The 25448-nt window shown below is 43.0% G+C and overlaps 2 protein-coding genes across 2 annotated transcripts; one reads left to right on the forward strand and one right to left on the reverse strand.

Moving 5' to 3' along the window:
• Window positions 1-279: 279 nt before the first annotated feature.
• LOC140733676 (actin-binding Rho-activating protein) lies at window positions 280-5359 on the forward strand. The gene is made up of 2 exons (XM_073057349.1): window positions 280-3203; window positions 3782-5359. The coding sequence occupies exon 1, from the start codon at window positions 493-495 to the stop codon at window positions 958-960; it is 468 nt and encodes a 155-aa protein (XP_072913450.1). The 5' UTR covers window positions 280-492; the 3' UTR covers window positions 961-3203; window positions 3782-5359.
• On the reverse strand, window positions 4970-24948 carry hint3 (histidine triad nucleotide binding protein 3). Its single transcript, XM_073057348.1, has 5 exons — window positions 24608-24948; window positions 20358-20475; window positions 13633-13702; window positions 8869-8995; window positions 4970-5695 (listed from the first exon to the last, which is right to left on the reverse strand). Exons 1-5 carry the CDS (start codon window positions 24911-24913, stop codon window positions 5639-5641), a joined length of 678 nt encoding a protein of 225 aa, XP_072913449.1. The 5' UTR covers window positions 24914-24948; the 3' UTR covers window positions 4970-5638.
• Between the last annotated feature and the right edge of the window lie 500 nt (window positions 24949-25448).

Consider the following 25448-nt stretch of genomic DNA (forward strand, 5'->3'; position numbering starts at 1 on the left):
GAAAAAAAATCTTAATTGAAAAATCAGATTTGCGCTATTTTTCACTGTATTCTAATCATCCCCCAATCATTTCTTTTTCTCGACTGGAGAAAGTAACCCCAAATCATCCTCAAATTGACCTAGAGGCGGTCGTAACAATAAAGGAGTTAAAGGCGGTAACGTGAAACATTGTCCAATAGCCAGCCGCCGTTTCCAGTTGTTCTTGCCCATTGGTGCGATGCTTGCCGAGTTATTGGTTGATTAACTTGTCGATCATGATGCCCGTTCTGATCGGCACCTGCTGATTCGGTGGTTTGTGGGCTGCGAGCTGTGTAACGGAGCGATTGTTTTTCGCGTTTCAGAAAGAATCGCTGAGACTAGCCGGAAAATGATCCGCCCAAATCAGGAAGATTATGTGCGACAAACTCAAATCCAGTTGTTAGCTACACTGAAGAAAGAATAACTCCGAAAACTTCTCCCGGAATAAAGGATTGTAATGTTTTGGAAAAGATTATGGAAGAGCGTGAAAGTGTCCACATAAACGAACTGCGGACGCCGGAGCCTTACGGAATAGCGACGCTGAGGCAAAAGTGGCAGAAATGGGCTGGTGACCACAGGGAATACCAGAGGAGTAATCCTTTCAGCGGCGCCCACGTCCCGGCTTGGGAACCGCACAGAGCGGGAGAGGAATACGGGCGGCCGAAAAAAGGATCAAAAACTGAGCAGAGGGGTAAAGATGCACAGCGCCTGGTCGATAGAGAAATCGAGGAATTGTTGTATATCATCCGAAAGAACGGAGAACCCGGTCCAGATGGGAACATTTGCGTGAGGTTTGGAAAGTTGTTTGACGCCTATGTGACAATTTCCAATAAAGTGGTGGGGCTTCTCTTACGAGCGAGGAAACACGGTCTGATTGACTTTGATGGGGAAATGCTGTGGCAAGGAAGGGACGATCAGGTTCTCATCACGCTGCTGCAGTGAGATTTTGCTAGAAATGGTGCCGGGCAGCTTGTGAAGTTCCGCTGATAACTGTTGACGAGTTTGGAGATGGAATTGTTTCTGACCTTCAAACCCGGGCTCCGCGGCTCTAGGTAGTAAATCTGCGCTTATCGTACAACAACTTGAGCTAATGTTTTTGACTCAAAGTACATATATGTCACCATATACAACCCTGAGATTCGTTTTCCTGTGTGCATACTCAGCAAATCTATAGAACAGTAACTACAACAGGATCAATGAAAGATCAACCAGAGCGCAGAAGACAACAAACTGTGCAAATGCAAATTTAAATAAACAGCAATGAGTAACGAGAACACGAGATAACGAGACACAGTCCTTCAAGTGAGATCATTGGTTGTAGAAACATTTCAATGATGGGGCAAGTGAGTGTAGTTATCCCCTTCTATTCAAGAGCCTGATGGTTGAGGGGTAGTAACTGTTCATGAAACTGGTGGTGGGAGTCATGAAGCTCTTGTACCTTCTATCTGATGGCAGCATGTCCTGGGTGGTGGGGACATGCTCAATGGTTGGGAGGGCTTTACCAGTGATGTTCTGGGCCTCATCCACTACCTTTTGCAGGGATCCACTACTGTACCCACTGCAGTTCAAAGACATTAGTGCTTCCATACCAGCCCATGATGGAGCTAGTTAATGTACTCTCTACTACACAGCTACAAAGTTTTGGATGTCATTGTCGAATCTCCGCAGACTCCTAAGGAAGTAGAGACACTGCCGTGCTTTCTTCCCAATTGCATTTAAGTGTTGGGCCGCTGAAATAGTAATACCCAGGAATTTAAAGTGGTTAACCTGCTCCATCTCTGATCCTCCGATGAGGAATGGCTCACGAACCATTCTGGTTTTCCTCTCCTGAAGTCTGTAATCAGTTCATTGGTCTTGTTGACATTGAGTCAGAGGTTGTTGTTATGACAGCACTCAGCCAATTTTCCAATCTTCCTCCTGTATGCCGTGGTGAACAAGAGAAGTCAAAGCCAACATAAAAGCTAAAGAGAGGGGATATCATAGAGCAAAAATTAGTGGAAAGCTAAAGGATTGGGAAGCTTTTTAAAAAACTAACAGAAGGCAACTAAAAAAAGTCATTGAGAAGGAAAAGACAGAATACAAAAGTAAGTTAGTCAATAATATTAAAGAGGATACCAAAAGTTTCTTCGGATACATGAAGTGTAAAAGAGAGGTGAGAGTGGATATCGGACCACTGGAAAACGATGCTGGAGAGGTAGGGATAGGGAACAAGGAAATGGTAGACAAACTGAATAAGTATTTTGTATCAGATTTTACTGTGGAAAACACCAGCGGTATGGTGGAAGTTCCAGAGTGTCGGAGGTCATGGAATGTGTGAAACTGTCATTACTAAGGAGAAGTTTTATGGGAAACTGAAAGCTTTGAAGGTAAGTCACCTAGACTAGATGGTGTACACCCCAGGGTTCTGAAAGAAGTAGCTGAAGAGATTGTGGAGGCATTAGTAATTCTTTCAAGAATCACTAGATTCTGGAATGGTTCCAGAAGACTGGAAAATTGAAAATACCCTTCTACTCTTTAAGAAGTGAGGAAGGCAGAAGAAAGAAAATTATAGGTCAGTTAGTCTGACCTCAGTGGTTGGGAAGATGTTGGAGTCAATTGCTAAGAATGTGGTTTTGGGGTTATGTAATGGCCTGGTTATGATTTTTACTGCTAATACTATAGGGTATTTCTTTTAGTAGCTTTCTGTAGAAGCAGTGCGTCCTGCTGATAGTGTTTGGGTTTCAGTTAAAGATAAGGAGTGTTCAACTTGGGAATGTTGTGTCAGCTAATCAGGATGGTGGAATTGGGAGAAGGTTCTAGAGAAAGCTGGGCAGAGAAAGATTTATGACGGACACTGGTGGGTTTCATTGTCTTTTTGGCGGGAGATGGAGAGGGGAGAAGATCAGGAGAGACAGCCATAGGATTCGATCCAACAGGAAGAGGCAGTTGCAAGGAGTGCTTCGCGATGCAAAGGAGTCCAAGATGGGAAGCTCTACCAGTGATTGTTGATGAGAATTCAGCACCATGAGTAGCGGTCATACCAGCTTATGGAAGATACAAGCTCCAACAATGTGCTGATCTAGACTGGTTTTAATTGTAATGGACCCTTTCATTTTTCCTTTTTCTTTTCCTCCTAATAACTGGTTGATAAAGCTGAAATTAGTAAATACACTTACTTTATAATTGTATGCAGTGAACAATTGTTAGTTCTTGCTGATGGATAATGTCGGTGGAAATGGGCAGTGTTTACACAGCATTTGCAGAAATCGGGCTTCTGTTAATTGAAGTATCCCAACTTTCCTGTTTGATTGGCCCCATTCTTCTTCTTCAAGTAATGAAGGGCGTGCAGTCAAGCAAAGTGATTGCTTTAAGCATTGGAATGTCTCGTAAGACATTCCCCCCATCCCTCATAAGAGCTGATCAGAGGAGGAAAACATGATGAAGAAGCGGGAGGCCTCCACCAGGAGGGCAAAGCCCTCAGGAATAGCCTTAGTTGCTGAAGTGACCCCTAATGCCACACACGTGAAGGTTTTGCGGAAAATAGTGAAAAGCCTGCAAGCCAAAGGACCTCGGTTCATGTTGGCTAGTGCTGTCACCAAGCGTGACAAGTTGGTTAGGAAATTGGACCCACTGGTAAGACATACTAAGCAGAGGACTGCTACTGACTGGGGTCCTTTAACCAGGGAAGTAACTACGGTAGTATTGTTTGATACAACTGTGGTGAGTATGGATATTTCAAGTGGGAGTATGAAGGACAGGAAAACCTTCAGAAAGTTGAAATAAGGTTGAAAGAGTGCAGAGAAGGTTTACAAGGATGTTGCCGGGACTTGAGAAACTGAGTTACAGAGAAAGGTTGAATGAGTTAGGACTTTATTCCCTGGAGCGTAGAAGAATGACGAGAGATGTGATAGAGGTATATAAAATTATGTGTATAGATAGAGTGAATGCAAGCAGGCTTTTTCCACTGAGGCTAGGAGAGAAAAAAGCCAGAGGTCATGGGTTAAGGGTGAAAAGGGAAAAGTTTAAAGGGAACATGGGGGGGGCTTCTTCACACACAGAGTGGTGGGAGTATGGAATGAGCTGCCAGATGAAGTGGTAAATGCAGGCTCACTTTTAACATGTAAGGAAAAACTTGGACAGATACATGGATGAGAGGGTTATGGAGGGATATGGTCTAGGTGCAGGTCAGTGGGACTAGGCAGAAAAATGGTTTGGCACAGCCAGGAAGGGCCAAAAGGCCTGTTTCTGTGCTGTAATGTTCTATGGTTCTAAAGTGACCCAATGGTTACTTAACCAGAATAGGAAGTTGGGAAACTTTGGAGAGACCCAGTAAGGAAATGGCCTGGCATCTTGGGGGGGTTGGGGGGGGGGGGGGAAACACATTGCAATCAGTGTTTCAAGGAAAACACCAGAGTGCAATACCCTTTACCTGGAGGCTTAGTGGGGCCAAGCTCTGGTGTATCCACGCGGATTGAGGACATTCATGCAAGAGCCATACTTGACACATGTTCTCAGGCTGCTCTACTATACAGATCCCTTTACAACCGGTATTTGATGCATTCACCATTGACGCCACTCAGTGTGTTAAAAATTTGGGGCCTTAGTGCTGATAATCTCCTGTATGATGGTTACACGTCATTGAAACAGGAGTTTTTGGAAGCAGATATTGGAGTAGCTGAGGCCTTTGATACATCAGTGTTGGTCTGGAGCCAGTTGAAAAGGGTGATGCTTCCATTATTGTGGGAACAAATACTCCCATTGTGAGAAGGCTTGTGGGAGAGGAATGGAGAGGATTTTTTGAAAACCTTGTCTATTCACCTGGTGTTCAGAGCTGCTTTGGAGAAGGTGCTCTTCCATTCAGTTGAGAAACATATTTTAACTTGTTTTTTTTAAGAGTGCATTTAAAATGTATTGCATTTCCTTATAATATAAATGTATTGTGGCTATGCATGCTGGAAACCATCACCAGCTGTTATAATGTGATTCATTATATTTATTTTATTAATAAATTAATTAATTCAGTAAGTCATACATTTGAATAATTCTTAACTCAATGACACATTGGACATTCAATTTTAACTTGCGTTTGTTTATAAATTACAAGCAGTGAAAGATTGTTTCGTGCCTGTGCAATTTTCTAAGTTGAACTGTTCAAGTGGGAATTCAATTGTCAAACTTAAATTACTAAAGTCTGGAGAGACTTCCATTCTATATATTCAGATTCAAATTAAATACTTGATGCACATTGAAACATCTACCACAAAACTTGTATTGATGCCAGTGCGATTAAATATTCAACAAAATGTAAGATAAGCTGTATAAGAACATTTGTATATGTAATAAAAGTTCTTCAATCTTTCCATTTTGGGTTACAACCAATTGCATGCTGTCAGGTTTAGTTAACTATTTATGACCTTCTATGCATTCAACTTGGAACCGAGTTAAATGGACTTGAAGCCTAGCTATAATCCGTATTGTATTAAAACATCAAGTATTCAGGAACATATTAAATGACATTTTTCAGGTAGAATTATCATCTCTTAATGCTATTTGATTAAACCAAAAGTTGGATCAGGTTAAAGAACAATTATAGTCTTCAAATAGAAAGAACTTCTGGATCTACACCCTGGTCTTCAATTGTTCAGCTTCCTTTAGAATCACCTGGGAGAGTCTTAAGCTTTTCAATCAACTGTTCAACCTTAGAGAGGAGAAAAACATTGTAGTGAGACTTTAATGTTTGTTAGCAATCCCAAGAACTAAGCAGTTACCTTAGCAACAGAAACAGAACTAGCTACTCACCAGGTTCTTTCATTTAAACTGTGTCTAATCAATACCTGAGCACTATTTATCTAATTGAAGTCTTGATTGTATTAGCTTAAACAGAGCTGAGATAATGATTAGCCAAGGATAAAGTAAACTGACAAGAGATCTTTGGACAATTTATCCTTGGCTGATCCATTCCTCACATCTATTTATCCAGATTTAAACAAAACCTCAATCTGATCATTTCTCAAATTCTGAACACTAGGAAATACAAACCAAATTTACAAAACAAGCCCTAGAGCCAGAGAAATGGTTCACCATGGGCCAACAGCTAAACCTTACTAGGAGGGTGCATGGACTGACTGTACTTTCTACAAATGGATATGAAAGTTCAAATTAATAGATGAAAGGGGCCAATCATTTTAAGAGGGAAATAGAGAAACATTTCTTAAAATAAAACTCTGGTACATATTACATGGGAAGATTATTTTGATAAAGTACTAAACGTCCTTTCAAAGGACAATATAAATCATTTTGGGTATTTTTAAAAGTTTTATATTTTGTTGCTCTATTTATTTACTTTGCAATTTATAGTAATTTTTACACCTCTGCTGCAAAACAACAAATTTCACAACCTGATCCTGAAACTTTAGTTTCTCTAAAATATTGGGACTTATGATGATTTCCATATAGTCTCTTTGCAGGGATAGAGATGTGCAGAGCCTGGCAACAAATGCCGGCATTCCTATGGACTACCTAATGTTGCCAGTTTCCTTAATTTATTGTTTCCTCATAATGTTAAGTTTGCCCTCCTCTACATTCCTAGATATGAACAAAGGTTCCACTTGATTGCCTTTTAATTAACGATGAATCACACCAGATTAAATCAAATACTTCCATAAAAAAGAATCCACTAGAGTTTAATAATTCTAATGTTTACAGTACATCAAACTAAATGCTGAATGGTTAACAGCAATATTGCTTTTCTAGTGAAGAAAACTCAATAGCTTTCATCAGCAGTTTGTAAACTAAAGAAAAGCAATTCTTTATCTGGATAGACCTGGGCAAATTGTTTTCCTGTTAACTTGCCTGAATCCACTCTACACTAACAAACAATGTTCAAAATGGCACTGAGCTGCAGCCCTTTCAGGTCATGGCTCAGTTTTAGCAGTTTTTTTTAGTGTTTTTTGGGTTTACAGGGATATTTTTGGGGTTAGGAAGTTAGGGATCAGGTTAAGATTTAGGGACAGGGATATGGGGGAATTGAGAGGCCAGGCTGGAGTCATAAGTCTTCATTCTGCGTTCGAAGATTCTGGTTTAAGATGGCGCACATGAACTTAAGCGACTTCTGGCTGGTAACAGGAAAACAACTAAATATTTTGTTCTTATTCAGGCAAATGATCATTGCAAGTAATAGTCTACAACTTCCCTTTGGGCTTGAAGGCAACCCTATGTGGCAGAACCGAGGCAAGCTGAAGCAGAAGAAATAGGAGCAGGAGTGGGCCATCTGGCCCGTCAAGCCTGCTCTGCCATTCAATAAGATCACGGCTGACCTGGCCACAGACTCATTTCCACCTACCTGCCTTTTCCCCACAACCCTTAATTTCCCCTACTATGCGAGAATCTATCCAACCTTGTCTTAAATATATTTACTGAGGTAGCCTCCACTGCTTCATTGGGCAGAGCGAGGAGGACCCAAAGTTCAATCATTTTAAATGCTATTCCAAAGGCTGAATCGAGGCAGCAAAGTTCTGGCACCAGAGCATATGGATTCAACTGAACTCGATGCCTGGATGGAGACTTTACTGCCGTGATGAATCAGAAAGGTCGGGTACAGGCCGAATTGAGGTGATGGGGCCTAGGCAGACTAGCGTGAATGAAAGGTGGTGGCAAGTTGCTGGCAGGTTCAGGAGTTGGGGTTCCGAGTTGGAGTTTTGTGCAGGCAGGAGCAACGATGATGATCCACTGGGATTGTGAATCGGTGAAGCCAGAGTTCAAGGCCTAATGTTCAGGGTCCTGTCATCAGTGAGGCCAGAGTTTGAGTCCTATGGTTGATGAGGAGGGCCAAATCAGTAGTCCAGAAGTAGTGGTCTATTGGCCAGAACCCCTTGTCCATGAATCCTCTGGGGTTATTGAAGGCTCAATGTATGTGTGTGTGAGTCTATAGTGGGTGGAGGCCAAAGAAAGCAGCCTGTCTTGGGGTGTTGGGGTTAAGGACTGTGTGTGTGCATGGGAGGGAAGAACGGGGCTTGTTTCTCTTTTTTAACCTGTCGTGTTCTGTCTCGTCGTTCTGCTGGGCATGCTATGTTGGCACCCAAATGTGTGGTGACACTTACTGCCCCCAGCACACCCATGTTAATGCAAATGGCACATTTCACTGTAGTATGGTTCGATCTGTACATGATAAATAAACATGTATCTTGAAGTGCTTAAGTATCCACACTACATGGAAAGATTTAGTTAAAATATTCTAATACAGCAATCCAAATACTGGACATTTGGACCCTAAAGAGAAGTGCAGAATCATGGGATAAACCCTGGGTATTTAGGAGTAAATTGGGCAGCTTGTTCAAAAAAGATCTGGTAGGATAGGCTCTGATGATCAAGGTGCTGTGATTATTTTCAGATGCTTACGAATTATTGAATTGAATAGCCTGCTAAACCGGGACAATCCCAAGCAATCTTCAATGTAAAACAAAATCTTCGAATAATTTAAACCCATGACATATACCTTTCATGTACCGTAACACAAAACTTTGTATCAATGTAGTCAATTAATTAAAATTAACTTTAAAACTGAACTATAACAGACCCAAAGTATACTTACAGCATGAATTATTCAATAGCAAGAGGGAACAGAGCTTGTCCAACCTATCTTCCAATCCCAGGAGTGTTAAAATGAATCTTTGTATATCAATCTTTCTTGTAACAACCAAGGATTATCTATGTTACTAACCATGTTAGTAACCAGACTAGCAGTTATGTTACTATGTTAGGAACCAGATTAGCAGTTACATTACTAACTATATTAGTAAACAACCCAGAGAGAAATGATTTACATTTTCACTTACCACATTATTGTTCATCAAATGAAAACAAAACACTCACCGTGATAAACCAGTAGGAATTTGGTCTATAAGTCATTCTTGATATAAATCCCATCTGACTAGCTGGAGCTAGTACATGCAAGTGTAGATGAGTTACTGAGCAAAATGGTGGCCAGTGAAAACCAAGCCTGCAAAAAAAATCAAAAATAAGTAACTATACCCAACCTAAGTTTCACAAAAATCACAGCAACAAAGCTTCAATAAAAAAAAATTAATTAGGTCAGTTATATGAAACCTAAATGTTAAATTTAAACAATGTTTATTTTTATTTTAACGTTTTCAAAGTACAGCAGTGAATAAAAATGATTCAATCCCAAGTTGGAGAAAATGTGCCTATGTGGTGACTCACTTTCTATGCAGGCGAATCGGCTCTCAAAATAGCGCACGCGTCAGCAGAGAGGCCAGCTCCAAAATGGCGCTGAGCCGCCTTCTTCACCAGCAAGGAGAGAAAGCCAGGGCGCGGGAAGAGACTTTTGTAATGCACCTCTGACGTCATTTCCGCCTGGAGAGGGCGGGAACGGAACTGCGTAAAAGCCAGTGCCGCGAAGTTTGAATAAACTAGTCTGGAGTGCAACTTACAGACTGCGTGCCGTTATTTCTAGCTCTGTGTGTAGCACATTGCTACATTAGTGACCCCAACGGTCCAAACGGGATTTGGATCAAAGATGATTGACTCTTCATCTGTTCACACAGTTTCGCTAAAACTGCGACCACACGTGTGGTTTGACCAAGCAGAAGCCCAGTTCCAGATTTGGCAAATATCTTCTGATTCCACGCATTACTATTACATGATGAGCTCCCTTGACCAGGATTTTATACAGTCACCTCTGGAAGAAGGCAAATATAAAGCATTCAAAGCGCTGCTCATAGGGATTTTTTGCCTCTCATGGCGTGAGCGAGGTGCCCGCTTGCTGCACCTGGACTGGACGGTTTGGGAGACAGGCCGCCGTCAGCATTAACGAATGAGATGCTGGCCCTGGCTGAAGGACACAAGCCCTGCCTCATGTTTGAGCAGGCATTCCTAGAGGAATTGCCCAAGGACATACATCTGCTGCTGGCCGACGCAGATTTCAGTGACCCCCGGAAGGTGGCCGCCTGGGCAGACATGCTGTGGAAAGCCAAGAGGGAGAGCGGGGCGTCCGTCGGACAAATTACCAAGCCACGTGCCCAACAGCAGGCCAGACCAGGCCCGGCAACGGAGCGCACACAACCCAGAGGCAGGAGTGAAGAGGCCAATGAACAGTGGTGTTTCTACCACTAGCGGTGGGGCACAGAAGCCCGCCGTTGTTGCCCGTCCTGCAAGTTATCGGGAAACGCCAGGGCCAGCTGCCGCTAATGGCTACGGCAGCTGGCCACTAGGACAGCCTCTTGTACGTCTGGGACAAACAGTCGGGACGCCGCTTCTTGGTCGACACCGGTACGGAAATTGGCGTCTTACCCCCGACGGGGTATGACACCGGTAATAGGAAGCCAGGACCCACCGAGGGCTGCAAACAGCAGCACAATACGGACCTACGGCACCCGCAAAGTGCAGCTGCAGTTCGGCGCCAGCCGGTTCACGCGGGACTTCACACTGGCCGCCGTGGCCCAACCACTCCTGGAGGCGGGCTTCTTGCGAGCTCACAGCCTGCTGGTTGACTTGCAAGGGAAAAGACTGGTACATGCCGAGACTTTCCAGACGTTCTCCCTGGGTGAAGCCAAGTTGCAGGCCCCACACCTGGACTCCGTCACGCTGTCGGACAACGAACTCACCAGAATCCTGGCGGACTTTCCATCGATTCTGGCACTGCAGTTCATGGCAGCCATGCCCAGACACAGAGTACAGCACCACATTCCGACCCAGAGACCACCCCTCCATGTGAAGGCCCCACCCCCCCACCCCCCCCTCCCGGAGAAGCTCCACCTGGCGGAGGAATTCAAGAGGATGGAGGAATTGGGGATCGTACACCGGCCCAACAGCCCATGGGCCTCCCCCCTGCACATGGTGCCCAAAGCAGCCGGGGGCTGGAGACCATGCGGTGACTACCACAGACTGAACGAGGCTACAACTCCAGACCGGTACCCCGTGCCGCTCATACAGGACTTTGCAGCAAACCTGCACGGGGCAAGCATCTTTTCCAAAGTAGACCTTGTCTGGGGATACCATCAAATCGAGGTACACCCTGAAGACATCCCCAAAACAGCACTCATCACCCTGTTCAGCCTGTTCGAATTCTTCCGAATGCCGTTCGGCCTGAAGAATGCTGCACAGACGTTCCAGCGGCTAATGGATGTGGTGGGACGCAACCTGGACTTCGCGTTCATCTACTTGGACGACATCCTCATAGCCAGCAATAGTCGTCAGGAGCATCTGGCCCACCTCTGCCAGCTCTACTCCCACCTGAGTGATTTCGGCCTCATGATCAACCAGGCCAAATGCCAGTTCAAACTCGACACCACCGACTTCATGGGCCACAGGATTACCAAAGACGGGGCAACACCTCTGCCCGCCAAGGTAGACGCAATCCATCACTTCGCCCAGCCCAACACAGTCAAAGGCCTACAGGAGTTCGTTGCTATGGTGAACTTCTACCGCCGCTTCCTCCCCTCAGCAGCCCGTATCATGCGCCCTTTGTTCACCCCCTGATGTTGGATAAAGGCAAGGACATTACTTGGGACGAAGAGGCCGCGGCCGCTTTCATTAAAGCCATGGAAGCCTTGGCAGATGCCACGGTGCTGGTGCACCCCAACCGCCCTCACAGTGGACGCATCCAACACAGCAGTCGGTGGGGTGCTGGAGCAACTCATCGAGGGGCACTGGCAACACCTGGCATTCTTCAGCAGGCACCTATGGCCACCCGAACTCAAGTACAGTGCCTTCAACCGGGAGCTGTTGGCACTATATCTGGCAATCCAGCATTTCAGGTACTTCTTAGAAGGCAGGACGTTCACCGCGTTCACGAAGGTGTCCGATCCCTGGTCGGCTCGCCAGCAGCGACATCTGTCCTACATCTCCGAGTACATGATGGACATCCAGCATGTCTCAGGAAAGGACAACGTTGTGGTGGACGCACTCTCCAGACCAACTATCCAGGCCCTGTCCCTGGGGGTGGACTATGCACCACTGGCGGTGGTGCAGCAGGCAGACGACGAAATGCCCAGCTACAGGACAGCAGTCTCGGGTTTGCAGTCGCAAGACGTCCTCGTAGGCCCAGGTGGGAGGACCCTCCTGTGTGACATGGCTACTGGCCAACCTCCCCCCATCGTCCCGGCAGCCTGGTGGCGGCGAGTTTTCGACTCCATACACGGCTTGGCGCACCCATCTATCAGGACAACCGTCCAGCTGGTCTCCAGCAAATTTTTGTGGCACGGACTTCGCAAACAGGTCAGCAAATGGACCAAAACATGCACGCAGTGCCAAACAGCCAAAGTGCAGCGGCACACCAAAGTCCTGCCACAGCAGTTCAAACCCACCCACCAGAGGTTCAACTACATTCATGTGGATATCATGGGGCCCCTGCCAGTGTCGCGAGGAGCGCGGTACCTCCTAACTATGGTAGACCGGTTCACGAGATGGTCAGAGGCAGTCCCGCTCACCGACACCACCGCTGATTCCTGCACCCGAGCGCTGATTGCAACCTGGGTAGCACGCTTCGGGATACTGGCCCACATTACCTCCGACAGAGGCGCCCAGTTCACCTCCAGCCTGTGGTTGGCTGTGGCCAGCCTGTTGGGAACACAGTTACACCACACCACTGCCTACCACCCACAGTCGAACGGACTAGTGGAATGCTTCCACCTTCACTTGAAGTTGGCTCTCATGGCCCACCTGAAAGGGCCTAACTGGGTGGACAAGCTTCCCTGGGTCCTGCTCAGGATCCACACAGCGCCCTAAGAGGATCTGCACACCTTGTCAGCTGAGCTGGTGTACGGTGTGCCCCTGTTCCTCCCAGGAGAGTTCATACCAGCCCCAAGGGGGCAAGAGGAAGAACCCGCAGCAGTCCTGGACAGACTACGCAAAAGGCTCGGCAACCTGGCCCCCATACAGACTTTACAGCACGACAGACCCCGACCCATGTACCCAAAGACCTGCAGAACTGTAAGTTTGTATTTGTACGAAGGGGTGCACACTGGGCACCGCTACAGCAGCCGTACAAGGGGCCGTTCAAGACGATCAGGAACAACGGGTCCACGTACGTTCGTACGAAGTTTGAATAAACTAGTCTGGAGTGCAACTTATAGACTGTGTGTCGTTATTTCTAGCTCTGTGTGTAGCATATCGCTACACCTAAATATTTACAGCAAAATTGAAGATGCATAAAACTAATGTGGCATCAGGATATCTTAAATTTTCTAACTTTCCATGTTTAGACATTAAGGACAGCTTTCACTAGATGTTGGCAGAATCTGTCACATTACCACAAACTAAAATAATGCCAGCCACAAATGCATATTCACAAAGTAACCTACACAGCCATTGTATGTCACCTCCCCTCAACAATGCAATGTTAAATTTAAATTCAAGCATTCTAATTTGTTTTGCAGCAATACAAAATAATGAACCATTTTAAAAGATGAACCACCGATACATTTCATAAAATCGTGATTCATTTATGTTGTATAGCGATTTGTCATTTTAATTAGTCTAAATGCTATTCATGCCTTTCTTGACAACTGCTATAAAGTTCATTGCTTATCAAAATTAACATACATATTAACCATAATTTCTTTGGAATAAAACAATTATTGGCATACAAGCAGTCAATTTCTACAATGGTGTACATACCTCACATCGGACAGATCGTCTATGCCATTTTGATGGAGTACATTTTTCCCAACAGTCACCATTGCTTCAACTGTTAATCAAAGCAGAATTTTACAACATAAAAAATTCCCCAACAAATCAAAATAAACTTATAAAATAGACACAGGTAGTTTAAAGCCATCTAAGTTTGTGGTCTTACAATCATTGACTTCTCTCATTTTACCTGCCAGCTATCACACATGGCCTTTCTCCTAACTCCTTTTACAAGGAAACTAGTAAAAGCAAGTGGCATACATGTGGTGTGCAGAAAGTGCTCAGCAGATCAGACAGAATCTGTGCAAACAGTAACAGTTAACATTTCAGGTTGTGGACTCTTCACTAGGACTGAGAAAGAGATAAATGAGTTGGTTAAGTTGCAAAGATAGGCTGCTTGATCTGTCAAATATTTCCATTTATAGTTTTGTTGTGATTGGTAAACATGCAATGTGGTTACCAGTGCTGGTACTGAGTAATCCTGGTGGTAAACAGAGAAAAACCATAAGACTGTAAGATATACGAGCAGAATTAGGCCATTTGGCCCATCGAGTCTGCTCCACCATTTCATCATGGCTGATCCATTTTCCTTCTTAGCCCCAAACTCCTGCATTCTCCCTGTACCCCTTCATGCCCTGACCAATTTGGCCTCCATGCTGCCAGATTCACCACTCTCTCTCTAAAAAAATTCCTCCTCATCTCTATTCTAAAATGACACCCCTCTATTCTGAGGCTATGTCCTCTGGTCTTAGACTCTCCCATAGGAAACTATCTCTCCACACCCACTCTATCAAGGCCTTTCACCATTTGATAGGTTTCAATGATATCACCCCTCATTTTTCTGAATTCTAGTGAATACAAGCCCAGAGCCATCAAATGCTCTTTGTATGACGAACCTTTCAATCCTGGAATCATTTTCATGTACCTTCTTTGAACTTCTCCAGTTTCAGCACATGCTTTCTAAGGGGCCCAAAACTACTCATAATCCTCCAAGTGAGGCCTCATCAGTGCTTTATATTCTAGTCCTCTTGAAATTAATGCTAACATCACATTTGCTTTCCCCACAACAGTCTCAACCTGCAAATTAACTTCTAGGGAATCCTGCACAAGGTCTCCCAACTCGCCTTGCACCTCAGTTTTTTTGCATTTTCTCTCCATTTAGGCAACAGTCAATCCTTTTCTTCTACCAAAGTGCATGACCAGACACATCCCGACACTGTATTCCATCTGCCACTTCTTTGCCCATTCTCCAAATTTTTATAAGTCCTTCTGTAGCCTCTCTACTTCCTCAAAACTACCTGCCCCTCTACCTATCTTCATATCATCTGTAAACTTTGCAACAAAGCCATCAATTCCATTGTCCAAATTATTAACACATAATGTAAAACGAATCATTCCCAACACAGACCCCTGTGGAACACCACTAATCATTGGTCACTAACCAGAAAGCAACCCCTTTATTCCCACTCTTTTTTCCTGTCATTCAGACACTGCTTTATTCATGCTAGAATCTTTCCTGTAATACCATGGGCTCTTATCTTGTGTGGCACCTTGTCAAAATCCAAGTATGTAACATCAACTTTGTCTCTCCTGGTTGTTATTTCTTCAAAGAATTCCAACAGATTTGTCAGGCAAGATTTTCCCTTGAGGAAACCATGCTGACTGCGGCCTATTTTATCATATGCCTCCAGGTACTCTGAAACCACATCCTTAACAATTGACTCCAATATCTTCCCAACCACTGAGGTCAGACTAATTGGCCCATAATTTCTTTTCTTTTCTTCTGCCTGTCTCTCTTCTTGAACAGTGCAGTGACATTTACAATTTTCCAGCCTTGTGGACCCATTCCAGAATCTAGTGATACTTGAAAGATCCATAATCACTCCAGCCACCTTTTTCAGAACCCTGTGGTATACACCATCTAACTTCAGACCTTTCAGTTTCTCAAGAGCTTTCTCTCTAGTAGTGGTAACTTCACTCACTTCATGACCCCTGACACCTGGAACTTCCACCATGCTGCTAGTGTCTTCCACAGTGAAAACTGATGCAAAATGCTTGTTCAGTTCATCTGCCAATTCCTTGCACCCCATCACTACTTCTTCAGCATTGTTTTCCAGTAGTCCGATATCCACTCTTGCTTCTCTTTTACACTTTTATGTATCTAAAGAAACTTTTGGTAATCAAAGACATTGGTAATCAATCGATGAATGGTTAAAATCAATCCCGCAAATATTGGAAATCAGAAATACAAACAGGAACTGCAGGAATACTCAGCAAGTCTAGGCAACTTGCAATACTAGGCAAACTGAAAGGTCTTAAGCTGGATAAGTCACTTAGACCAGATGGACTACATCCCAGAGTCCTGAGAGAGGTTGCTGAAGAGATAATGAATGCATTGGTCATGGTCTTTCAATAATCACATGATTCTGGCCTGATCCCGGATGACTGAAAAATTGCAAATGTCACTCCACTCTTTAAGAAGGGAGAAAGCAAAAGAGTGGAAATTATAAGCCAGTTGGCCTAACCTCAGTGGTTAGGAAAGTGTTGGAATCCATTACTAAGGATGAGGTTACAGGGTACTTGGAGACTAACGATAAAATAAGTCAAAATCAGCATGGTTTCTGTAAAGGGAAATCTTGCCTGACAAATCTGACAGGCAGGAGGCAGCAAATGGAGATAAAAGGGGCCTTTTCTGGTTGGCTGCCAGTGATTAGTGGTGTTCCTCAAGGTTCAGTATTGGGGCCGCTGCTTTCCACATGCTTTGTCAATGATTTAGGTAGTGGAATTGATGGCTCTGTGGCAAAGTTTGCGGATGATATGAAAATGGGTGGAGGAAGCAGTGCGATTGCAGCAGGACTTAGAGAAATTGGAAGAATGGGCAGAAAAGTGGCAGATGAAATACAGTGTTGGTAAATGAATGATAATGCATTTTGGTAAAGGGAACAATAGTGCAGACTATGATCTAAATGGGGAGAAGATTCAAACATCAAAAGTGCAGGGGACTTAGGACTCCTCGTGCAAGGCTCCCAGGCTAACTCACAGGTTGAGTCTGTGGCAAAGAAGACAAATGCGATGTTGGCATTTATTTCAAGGGGAATAGGATATAAAAATAAGGAGATAATGCTAAAGCTTTATGAGACAGTAGTCAGGCCGCCTTTGGAATAATGTCAACAGTTTAGGGCCCCATATCTCAGAAAGGATGAATTCTCATTGGAAAGAGTCCAGAAGAGGTTCACGAGGATGATTTTGGGAATGAAGGGCTTAACATATGAGGAGTGTTTGGCAGCTTTGGGCTTGTACTCACTGGAATTTAGAAGAATACGTGGGGATCTCATTGAAACCTACCGAATGTAGAAAGGACTAGATAAAGTGGATGTGGAGGATGTTCCTTCTGTTGGAGGTATTCAGAATTAGAGGGCGCAGCCTCAAAGTTGAGAGGCTTCTTTAGAAGTAAGGAGGATTTTTTTTTAAGAGTAGTGAATCTGTGGAATGCTTTGCCACATACTGCAGTGGAAGCCAAGTCCGTGGGTGTATTCAAAGCAGAAGTTGATAGTTTCCTGATTGGTTGGGACATCAAGGGATATGGTGAGAGGGCAGGAGTATGGAGGTGAGTGGGACCTGGGATCGCTATGATGAAATGGCAGAGTAGACTCGATGGGCTGAATGGCCTACAATTCTGCTCCTATATCTTATGGTTGGGTGAATGTATACAGGAAAAACTTCAGATCATCTCTTTAACACCTTCTTTCATCTTACTCCATTAACACTTTTGTAATTTATTCATTCATACCTTTAACACAATCATTGCCTCTTGTACTCAACCCTTCTTCCTTCCACACTTTCTCTCCTTCATAAAACATATTGAGCTGAATCCAACTGGCCAAGTTTCATCTCCTAGAATCATCATCCCTGGATGCCCTATGACCATACTAACCTGGTCCTGATGACCATACTGATCCATGCAGCCTCCAGCCTATCTAAATCTGCAGAACTGCCAATGACACATAAGAAAGCCCCTTTCCTAAAACTCCAAGAACTTCAACAGTCAGGAATTCTCTTGCCCCAACTTCATTGACCGTTAAAGCCAAAAAGATTTTCTATTAATTCATAAACATTTCTAACAATGAGGCATTCAAAAACTATTAATAGCAATAATCATATAATATGGAAATAGGCCATTCAGCCTCGCACATCCACTCCTGACCAATGGGCACCAATCCATATCAATTCCATTTGCTAGCACTTGTCCCACAGATTTCTCTGCCTAGGTCTTTCAACTGTTCATCTGAATACTTCTTAAATGCTCTTAGTAACTCTGCTTGCACCACTCTCTGAGGTGATGCATTCCAGGTATAGAGTAACACAGCATGGAAACGGGCCCTTGGGCCCAGATGGTCCATGCTGACCACAGCATCCTCTCTGCTAGTCCTAGCTGCCTGCATGTGGCCCATAATTCTCCAAGTCCCTCCCCTCCACGTATCTACCCAAACATCTCTTAAATTTTGCAGTTGTCCCTGCCTCAGCCACTTCCTTAGGCAGCTCATTCCAGTTACGCACTACTCTCTGTATAAATAAGTTACCACTCTGGTCTCTTTTAAACCTCTCCATACTTATTTTGTATCTGTTCCCTCTAGTTTTGGGCTCTCCACCTCTGGGTAAAATATGATAACTGTCCATCTTATCAATACTTTTCATGATAAACCTTCAATGTGGTCACACCTCATTCTCCTGTACTCCAAGGAATAAAATCCAGCATGGCCAGCCTCTCCCTATAACTCTGGCCCTCTAGTCCAGATAGCATTTTCGCAAACCTCCAGCTTGACAATGTCTTTCCTAATAACAGGGTGACCTAAACTGTACACTGTATTCCAAGTGTGGCCTCACCAATGATTTGTGTAAATGCAACATAATGTCCTTACTCCTAAACTCGATGCCCTGTCCAATGAAGGCTTTCGTGCTAAACACCACCTTTACTACCCTGTCTACTTATGTGGCCACTTTCAGTGAACTATGCCCTTGTACTCCCAGGTTCCAGTGCCCTGCCAATCCTTGTCTGCTTTAACTGTATCACCTCATACTTTTCTGGGTTGATATCCATTCGCCATCCCTCTGCCCATCTCCCTAACTGATCAAGATCTCTCTGTAGTTCCTCCTTCACCTATCAGCAAGACCCCATACTTGGTATCATCATGTACTTGCCGCTCTCTGGGTAAAAAAAAGATTCCCAAAAGACCCCCTAATAATTCTTACCCCTCCCCTCTCTTGTTCTATCATATCCTTCACACTATAATGAAATTATATAAAAACATTAAATGAAAAATGCTAATTTCATCACAAATAATTTAAAAAACAAAAAGGATCTTGCCTTACAATACATCCCTACAATCCAAAATGAAACATGGGGGTCTCAAATGCTGCACCGACTACCCTGCCACAGAATCCAAGAGGAGTCTGTAGTTTAAGGGATTGTATCATCAGATATAATGAAACTTGCTGTCAATCACGTCAGGCTGTCTCTATTTGTAAAACACGCATGAAAATAACAGATATTATGTCATTTCAATAGCTAAATGCCTGTTACGCCGGCATTTCAACAACTAAATGCCAGTGTTCCATCCAGAGCCAGTGAAAAGCATATTGTTTCATCCCCAACTTTATTCAGTACTGCTAAAAAATAAGACCATAAGACAAAGGAGTAGAATTAGGCAATTCAGCCCATCGAATCTGCTCCATCATTCAATCGTAGCTGATTTATTTTCCCTGCCTTCAATCTCCTGCCTTCGACTTCAACACCCTTACTAATTAAGTACATATCAACCTCTGCTTTAAATATACTCACAGCTGTCAATGGCAATAAATTCTACAGATTTACTACCCTCAGGCTAAAGAAATTCCTCTCATCTTTGTTCGAAAGATATATCCTATTCTGAAGCTGTGCCTCTGGTCCTAGACTCTCCAACTATTGGAAATATCCTCTCCACATCCACTCTTATCTAGGCTTTCAATATTTGTTGGTTTCAATGATACCCCCCCCCCCCCCATTCTTCTAAGCTCCAGTGAATACAGAGCTTCATATGTTAACCCTTTCATTCCCAGGGTAATTCTCGTAAACTTCCTCTGGACCCTCTCTGTTGCCAACACATCCTTTCTTAAACACAGGACCCAAGAGTGGTCATACACTCCAAATGCAGTCTGACCAATGACTTAAAAAGCATCCTAGCATTACACCTTTCTTTTATATTTTAGTCCTTTGGAAATGAATGCTAACATTACATTTGTCTTTTTTAAGACAAATTCGGCTAGAAGGGCCGAATGGCCTACTCCTGCACCTACTGTCTATTGTCTATTACCACTGACTCAACTTTCAAGTTAACCTTTAGGGAATTCTGCACTAGGGCTTCCAAATCCCTTTGCACCTCTCTTTCTGAAAATCGTCTACACCTTTATTCCTTTTACCAAAGTGCATGACCATACACTTCCCCACACTGAATTCCATCTGCTAAATCACTGACCTGAAATACTAAAAAAAAGTCTTTCTCCTGAGATGCTGCCTAACCCAGGTTTCTATATCTAAACTGGGTCATTGGTCTGTCCAAAGTTAAGTTATTTTTTTGAAAACTTCACAAGAAGTTTTCAACAGATGAAAGATACTGTAAAGGGTTGGAACATGATTTTAAACTAATTTCTTTAAAAAAATGTCAGTACAATCTCACCTATTGATATGTGTTCCTTTTTCAGAGATTTGCAATTTCCAATATGTTTCCTTGGCACTACAAGATAATGATGGGGTGCACCAGGATGGATGTCCCGAAAACAAGCAAACTGTTCATCCTGAACAAAATAAAATGCAATGTTTTAAATAGTCACACCTCAGCAAGTTATTTTAAAGATATAATTATTAGGAGACATTTTGTGTTATATGTGATACTAAACAGACCCGGAACCTGGTAAATACAGAATTCTAATCACAATATCTGATTTCCCAAATTCACTTTAATTTAATTTCTTTGGGTTACTGCCCCCCTTGGCTCCCAGACCACATCCCCAGTGCCTCCCCTCTCTCTTTCCAGCCATTACATTAGAACTATAAAGAACTTTGATTTATGATGCATAATGAAAGAAAATAGGAATTGCAAATTCAAAGCAGTGACAAATAACTGCAAAATCTATTTAAAGCTACAAATAAAATTATTTAATTACAGTAAAACAATTTCCATCAACAATTTTAGAGCATACATTAGCAGTCCAATTATTCACTAATTTATTGCTTTTTCACATTTCACTGAGATGGATGGGCTTGATGCAATGACAGGCAGGCTAAATGCCGCAACTCAGGAGTCTCAGATTCCCATGTTCAGTAATTTGCAGTCTGCTTTGTTGTCTTGAAAGAAGTTGGACAACTGCAATGAAACTGCACTCCACTAAATATGTTGGAAAGGTAATAAGAACATCTTGATCTTTTTCCAAGGTGCAATATAGTGTTCAGAAATTTCTTTCTGCAACCAAAAGTCTGAAATGATTTTTGAACCTCGGATTCAGCCAGGTCATTTCGTAATGAGATCAGGTCTTCCTCCATCCTTCCTGTTAATTCCTCATTACAAGTGTTCAGGAATGGATTTATTATCCAATCTGGAATTTGGATAGTGAGAAGATGTCTTATGTAGCTCACCCAGGTGTGCAGAGTATACTTGAAGATCATCTGGTATTCTTTCTTTCTCTTCCAACTCAGAGAGGCTCAGAAATTGGAAAAGGTCACTAAGGCTGATGTTGAACTTAAATAGAGTTAACTTGGACAGAAATGTGATTATGACTGATTTGACTTTGATAAGATTCACATAATTTCCTTGCAATTGAAGACTGATTTCAGTAAACTTTGCGAATAATTGTAACAGATGAGCAATGTCATGCTTAATATTCTTAAGTTGATTACTGAATGAAGCATTTGAGTTTCAAATAATTTTACCAGTTTCAAAAAGCACATTGGCGTGTTTCAAGCAGTGAGAACCATCTGACTTCTGTATGCAACAGCAAATGTTCAAAACTGTTCATCACTCGCAATACAAAGCTCTCAAAATAGTCGAGAATTGAGAGCACAGGACTTGATTTTATTTACCTCTGAGATAACAATATTTAATATCTCTGCAGCTGATCACTTACACTTTTTATGACAAGATGCTGTCTGTGAATTACACAGTGAAAGATAAACATTAGATACAGCTTTTTTCAAGAAGTAATAACCCCATGGTGGCATCCTCTCATTGATAATGCCTTATATGTTGCAAAAGCAAGAATGATGGTGAGCAGAATGTCCTTCTTTGAAAAATTGTTCAACAAACCAAAGTATTTCTGTTTCTAGTGCCCTTGAAAATAATAACTCTTCGACCATGCTTTCACCTTGTACGAAGGGAACATAACCAGGAAGCAAAGATTCATTGCCTGGCAAAGTTGACTCATGCAAATGCAGTGCAAATTCTGGTCTCCCAAATATGATACACAATGATTATTTGACATTCTCAGACATTTTATCAATTTGTCTTTGAACAGAGCTGTCACTGAGTGGAATTGGTTTAATTATTTGATCTGGTGACTTATGCAAAACCATACTCAGAACCTCCCTAACTGCTGGCAGAATCAGTTCTTCTCCAATTGTATGAGCTTTGGAGATTTAGCAATGAAATGTATGAAGCACACAAACCATCACTGTTTTGGTGTGAAGTGCTTGCAAACATGTTTTGAAGTGTATTCCATTTCAGAAAGTTTTTACAAAGTGGCTGAAAGCAAACCAAATTCTTTTTTGCTTTATGAGAGTGTATTCTCTTCAAATCCTCCAAGACCACAACCTTGTTGTTGCGTTTGGAGGCTGGTATGTCTCAATGACCCGCAGAGCTGTGTTGTGTGGAGTAAGGGCTTTATGCTTTGGCTCTTGTTAAGGGTCAAACATGGCAAAACAGGTCAAAGGGTAGAAGCCAGACTAAGAACAGTCCATTAGTCCTCCAGGTTTGGGGGTTTAGCTCAGGGCTAACAACCCTGACTAGTGAAGCAAAATTGTTATGGAAATTGCATTGAAGAATCCTTCTACATCTGAGTGTAACAACACTTCTGAGTTTCCACTCAGGACCTGTGTGTCTGACAGTAGTGAAAACTGAGAGGAAGCTGCTGACGTGATGAAGGAAGCCCTGAACACCAGCAGAGTTTGAGAACTTTCATTGCTGCTCTAAACGCCAGATGTGTAATGACAGTAAGTATTCTCTTCAAATGTTAAAGGAACTAAAAAATGCATTTTCACACAACAACCACATTAGCTGTGATTGGTTGCTTAGTACCGGTATAAATCCATTACTTTAGATACTCTACACTTCTTTTTGGTTTGGTTTGTTTCTGCCATTTTCATTATGGATTAACAACCATGGCCAATCAGCTTTGGTTTAAATCCAACCTCAAGTGTTGTGATCAATAAAGGGGAAATTTATGACAACATCATATCACAAGCAAAAACTGACTCTCTGCCTGAAAGTACATAAAGTGGGGGCAGCATTATCTCAGTTGGGCCATAGGCTAGAGAAATGCTGTCAAGACTATTTAAAATAACAGATTCTGAACTTTACCCCCTTGAACACCATACCCTAATTCATAGGAACTCTGTCATTGCATGATTAGAGAATGGGAATCGTACTAACACTGTACTACAGTAGTGAACGGCAATAATGCGTGGGCTGGGTCTGGAAATGACACAATTTCTTCAGTCCAGATTTATCATGATAAGCCACATACAAAAGTGTCACATTGTTGTTCAATAACTATAATGCACTTCGAACAAAGTCTAAGAGAACAGTGGATTAGCAAGAGATGAGGTGATTACGTTGCAATTGTAATCATTTATGAGGCATTGATGATCCAATGCTTATAAAATGTAATAAATTTCTTAAAACAAGCCTGTAATCCCTCAGCTGCTCCACTTGCTGCTGAACACCCCTTTATCTTTATCACCCATTTAGAGGCTCCCACTGCTAGCAGGGCTTGATGTTACCCACTTTGGGAATGACTGATTAACACATTGAAATAGCTACTGTGCTATGTTAAATTATGGTAGTAGTATTTTAAATCCGATGTTCTTATTGGATGTTGCATTACAAATTTGCTCGCAAAATTAGACGTCTACATATTTTTACAAAACCATCCAGCATATAACACTATGCTGTCGTTAGCTCAATTAGCAGAATGTGTGTGATATTGATATCTTAGGTGAACTACTTCAATTATATTGAGATCAGTATCACTTTCACATAGCCCAAATAGCACCTATATTTTTGTCCATTACTAAAAGTTACTTCAGAAAAAGCTTCCATTCCAACTATCTGCTTTCTTCCTTTCTCAGTTTTAATGAAGGGGCACAAGTCTGAAATGTTACCTTTCTTTCCACAGATGCTGCCTGTGACCTGCTGAGTGTTTAAAGCATTTTCTGTTCTTTTTTTCTTCGATTTGATCTCCAGTATTCACAGTTTTTATTTTAATTATCTCTTCTTTTTCTCCTCACATTTTCAAATTAGTAATACAAAGTAATGTACATTTACGTCAGTCCCACTTATCTTCATTCATTTCCCTCATACAGCAGACTGCATAATTGACCATAGTTGTAGTAGATTTAGGTGGTTTTAACTTTCAGCACATCAGATATGCTGTGGTTGGTTTGGTTAATAACTCATTCTCAAAGTTTCTTTCCACGCTATTTCAGTGTGGTTTTTAAAAGATTCAACTTTGATTCTGAGTGTGCTGCACTTGAACATAATCAGAATGGTTATTAACGATGTTCCACAATAAAGTACATCAACCACCTACCTCACCACCATCAACCCTTTCTCCCCATCTCCATGCCACCCTCCTCTCCCCAGCCCGAGTGATGAACCGGAACAGGGAGGAAGCCGCCTGACCTCCCTTCACCCCGAGGACAGCTCCGCCGTCTCACCCAATGCACCAGGTCCGCCGGCTGCTCTTTACTCCCGATTTTACAGAAGATGCAGTTTTTATCGAAGCTGCTCCCAGCCTCTGCCAGGGCCGAAGTGCGAGCGGGGGATAGGGCCGGATCCTCGGCATCTGACGGGGCAGGGGCGGGGCCCGCCACTGGTAACGGAGTACCGGATGGTGCGGGGGTCGGAGACACGACGGGTGTCAAGGCGGGTGCTGGAGTTGGGCTGACGGACTCCCTTTCGGCCACATCGAGAGCCTGGGACTCTCCCGAGGCCGCAACCTGGGTGTCAACAGCCGCCGCCATGACAACGTGATCAGCCGCACTCCGAGAGCATCGATTAGCGGTAATCGCACTCCGACGTCGTCGATTGATCTCAACCGTGCCCGGGAACTTGGATCGGCTCAAACTCAATCTTCTCAATTACTGGATCTTCCTGGCCTTCCTTGGGTGTTTAATTTTATCTTACTTGTTGCACATCAGCGCTTTAAAATTTCGGAAGACATTGAGTTATAAGCATAGAAACGTGCCCTTCGGCCCAACTGGTCCATGCTGATCAAAAATCCCAATTTAAGTTAGTTCTATTCGCCCGCTTTTGGCACAAAACCTTGCTTATCCGTGTACCTGAAATAGGATATCAACCTCGGAAAGGAAAATTATACAAAATGTACGACAGATTTTATTATTGCACAAACACTGTGATTTCATGCAACATAATCACCAAAAGATGAATGAAAGCAAATCACAACAGTTTGGCCTGGCCTGCTGTGTTCCTTCAGCACTTTGTGTGTGTTGCTCACTACAATTGATAGGATTGGGCTGGTAGGTTCATAAAGCTGAA

The sequence above is a fragment of the Hemitrygon akajei genome, chromosome 9 (assembly GCF_048418815.1).
Source record: "Hemitrygon akajei chromosome 9, sHemAka1.3, whole genome shotgun sequence".
Taxonomy (NCBI): Eukaryota; Metazoa; Chordata; class Chondrichthyes; order Myliobatiformes; family Dasyatidae; genus Hemitrygon; species Hemitrygon akajei.

What these genes read in the sequence shown, in the direction of transcription:
- hint3 (XM_073057348.1), bottom strand. Translation starts at nt 24,913, where the DNA reads ATGGCGGCGGCTGTTGACACCCAGGTTGCGGCCTCGGGAGAGTCCCAG. An exon ending in AAAGGAACACATATCAATAG is followed by an intron (nt 13,703 to 20,357) that starts GTGAGATTGTAC and finishes TTTGATTAACAG; the next exon opens with TTGAAGCAATGGTGACTGTT. An exon ending in ATTCCTACTGGTTTATCACG is followed by an intron (nt 5,696 to 8,868) that starts GTGAGTGTTTTG and finishes CTCCTCTCTAAG; the next exon opens with GTTGAACAGTTGATTGAAAA.
- LOC140733676 (XM_073057349.1), top strand. Translation starts at nt 493, where the DNA reads ATGGAAGAGCGTGAAAGTGTCCACATAAACGAACTGCGGACGCCGGAG.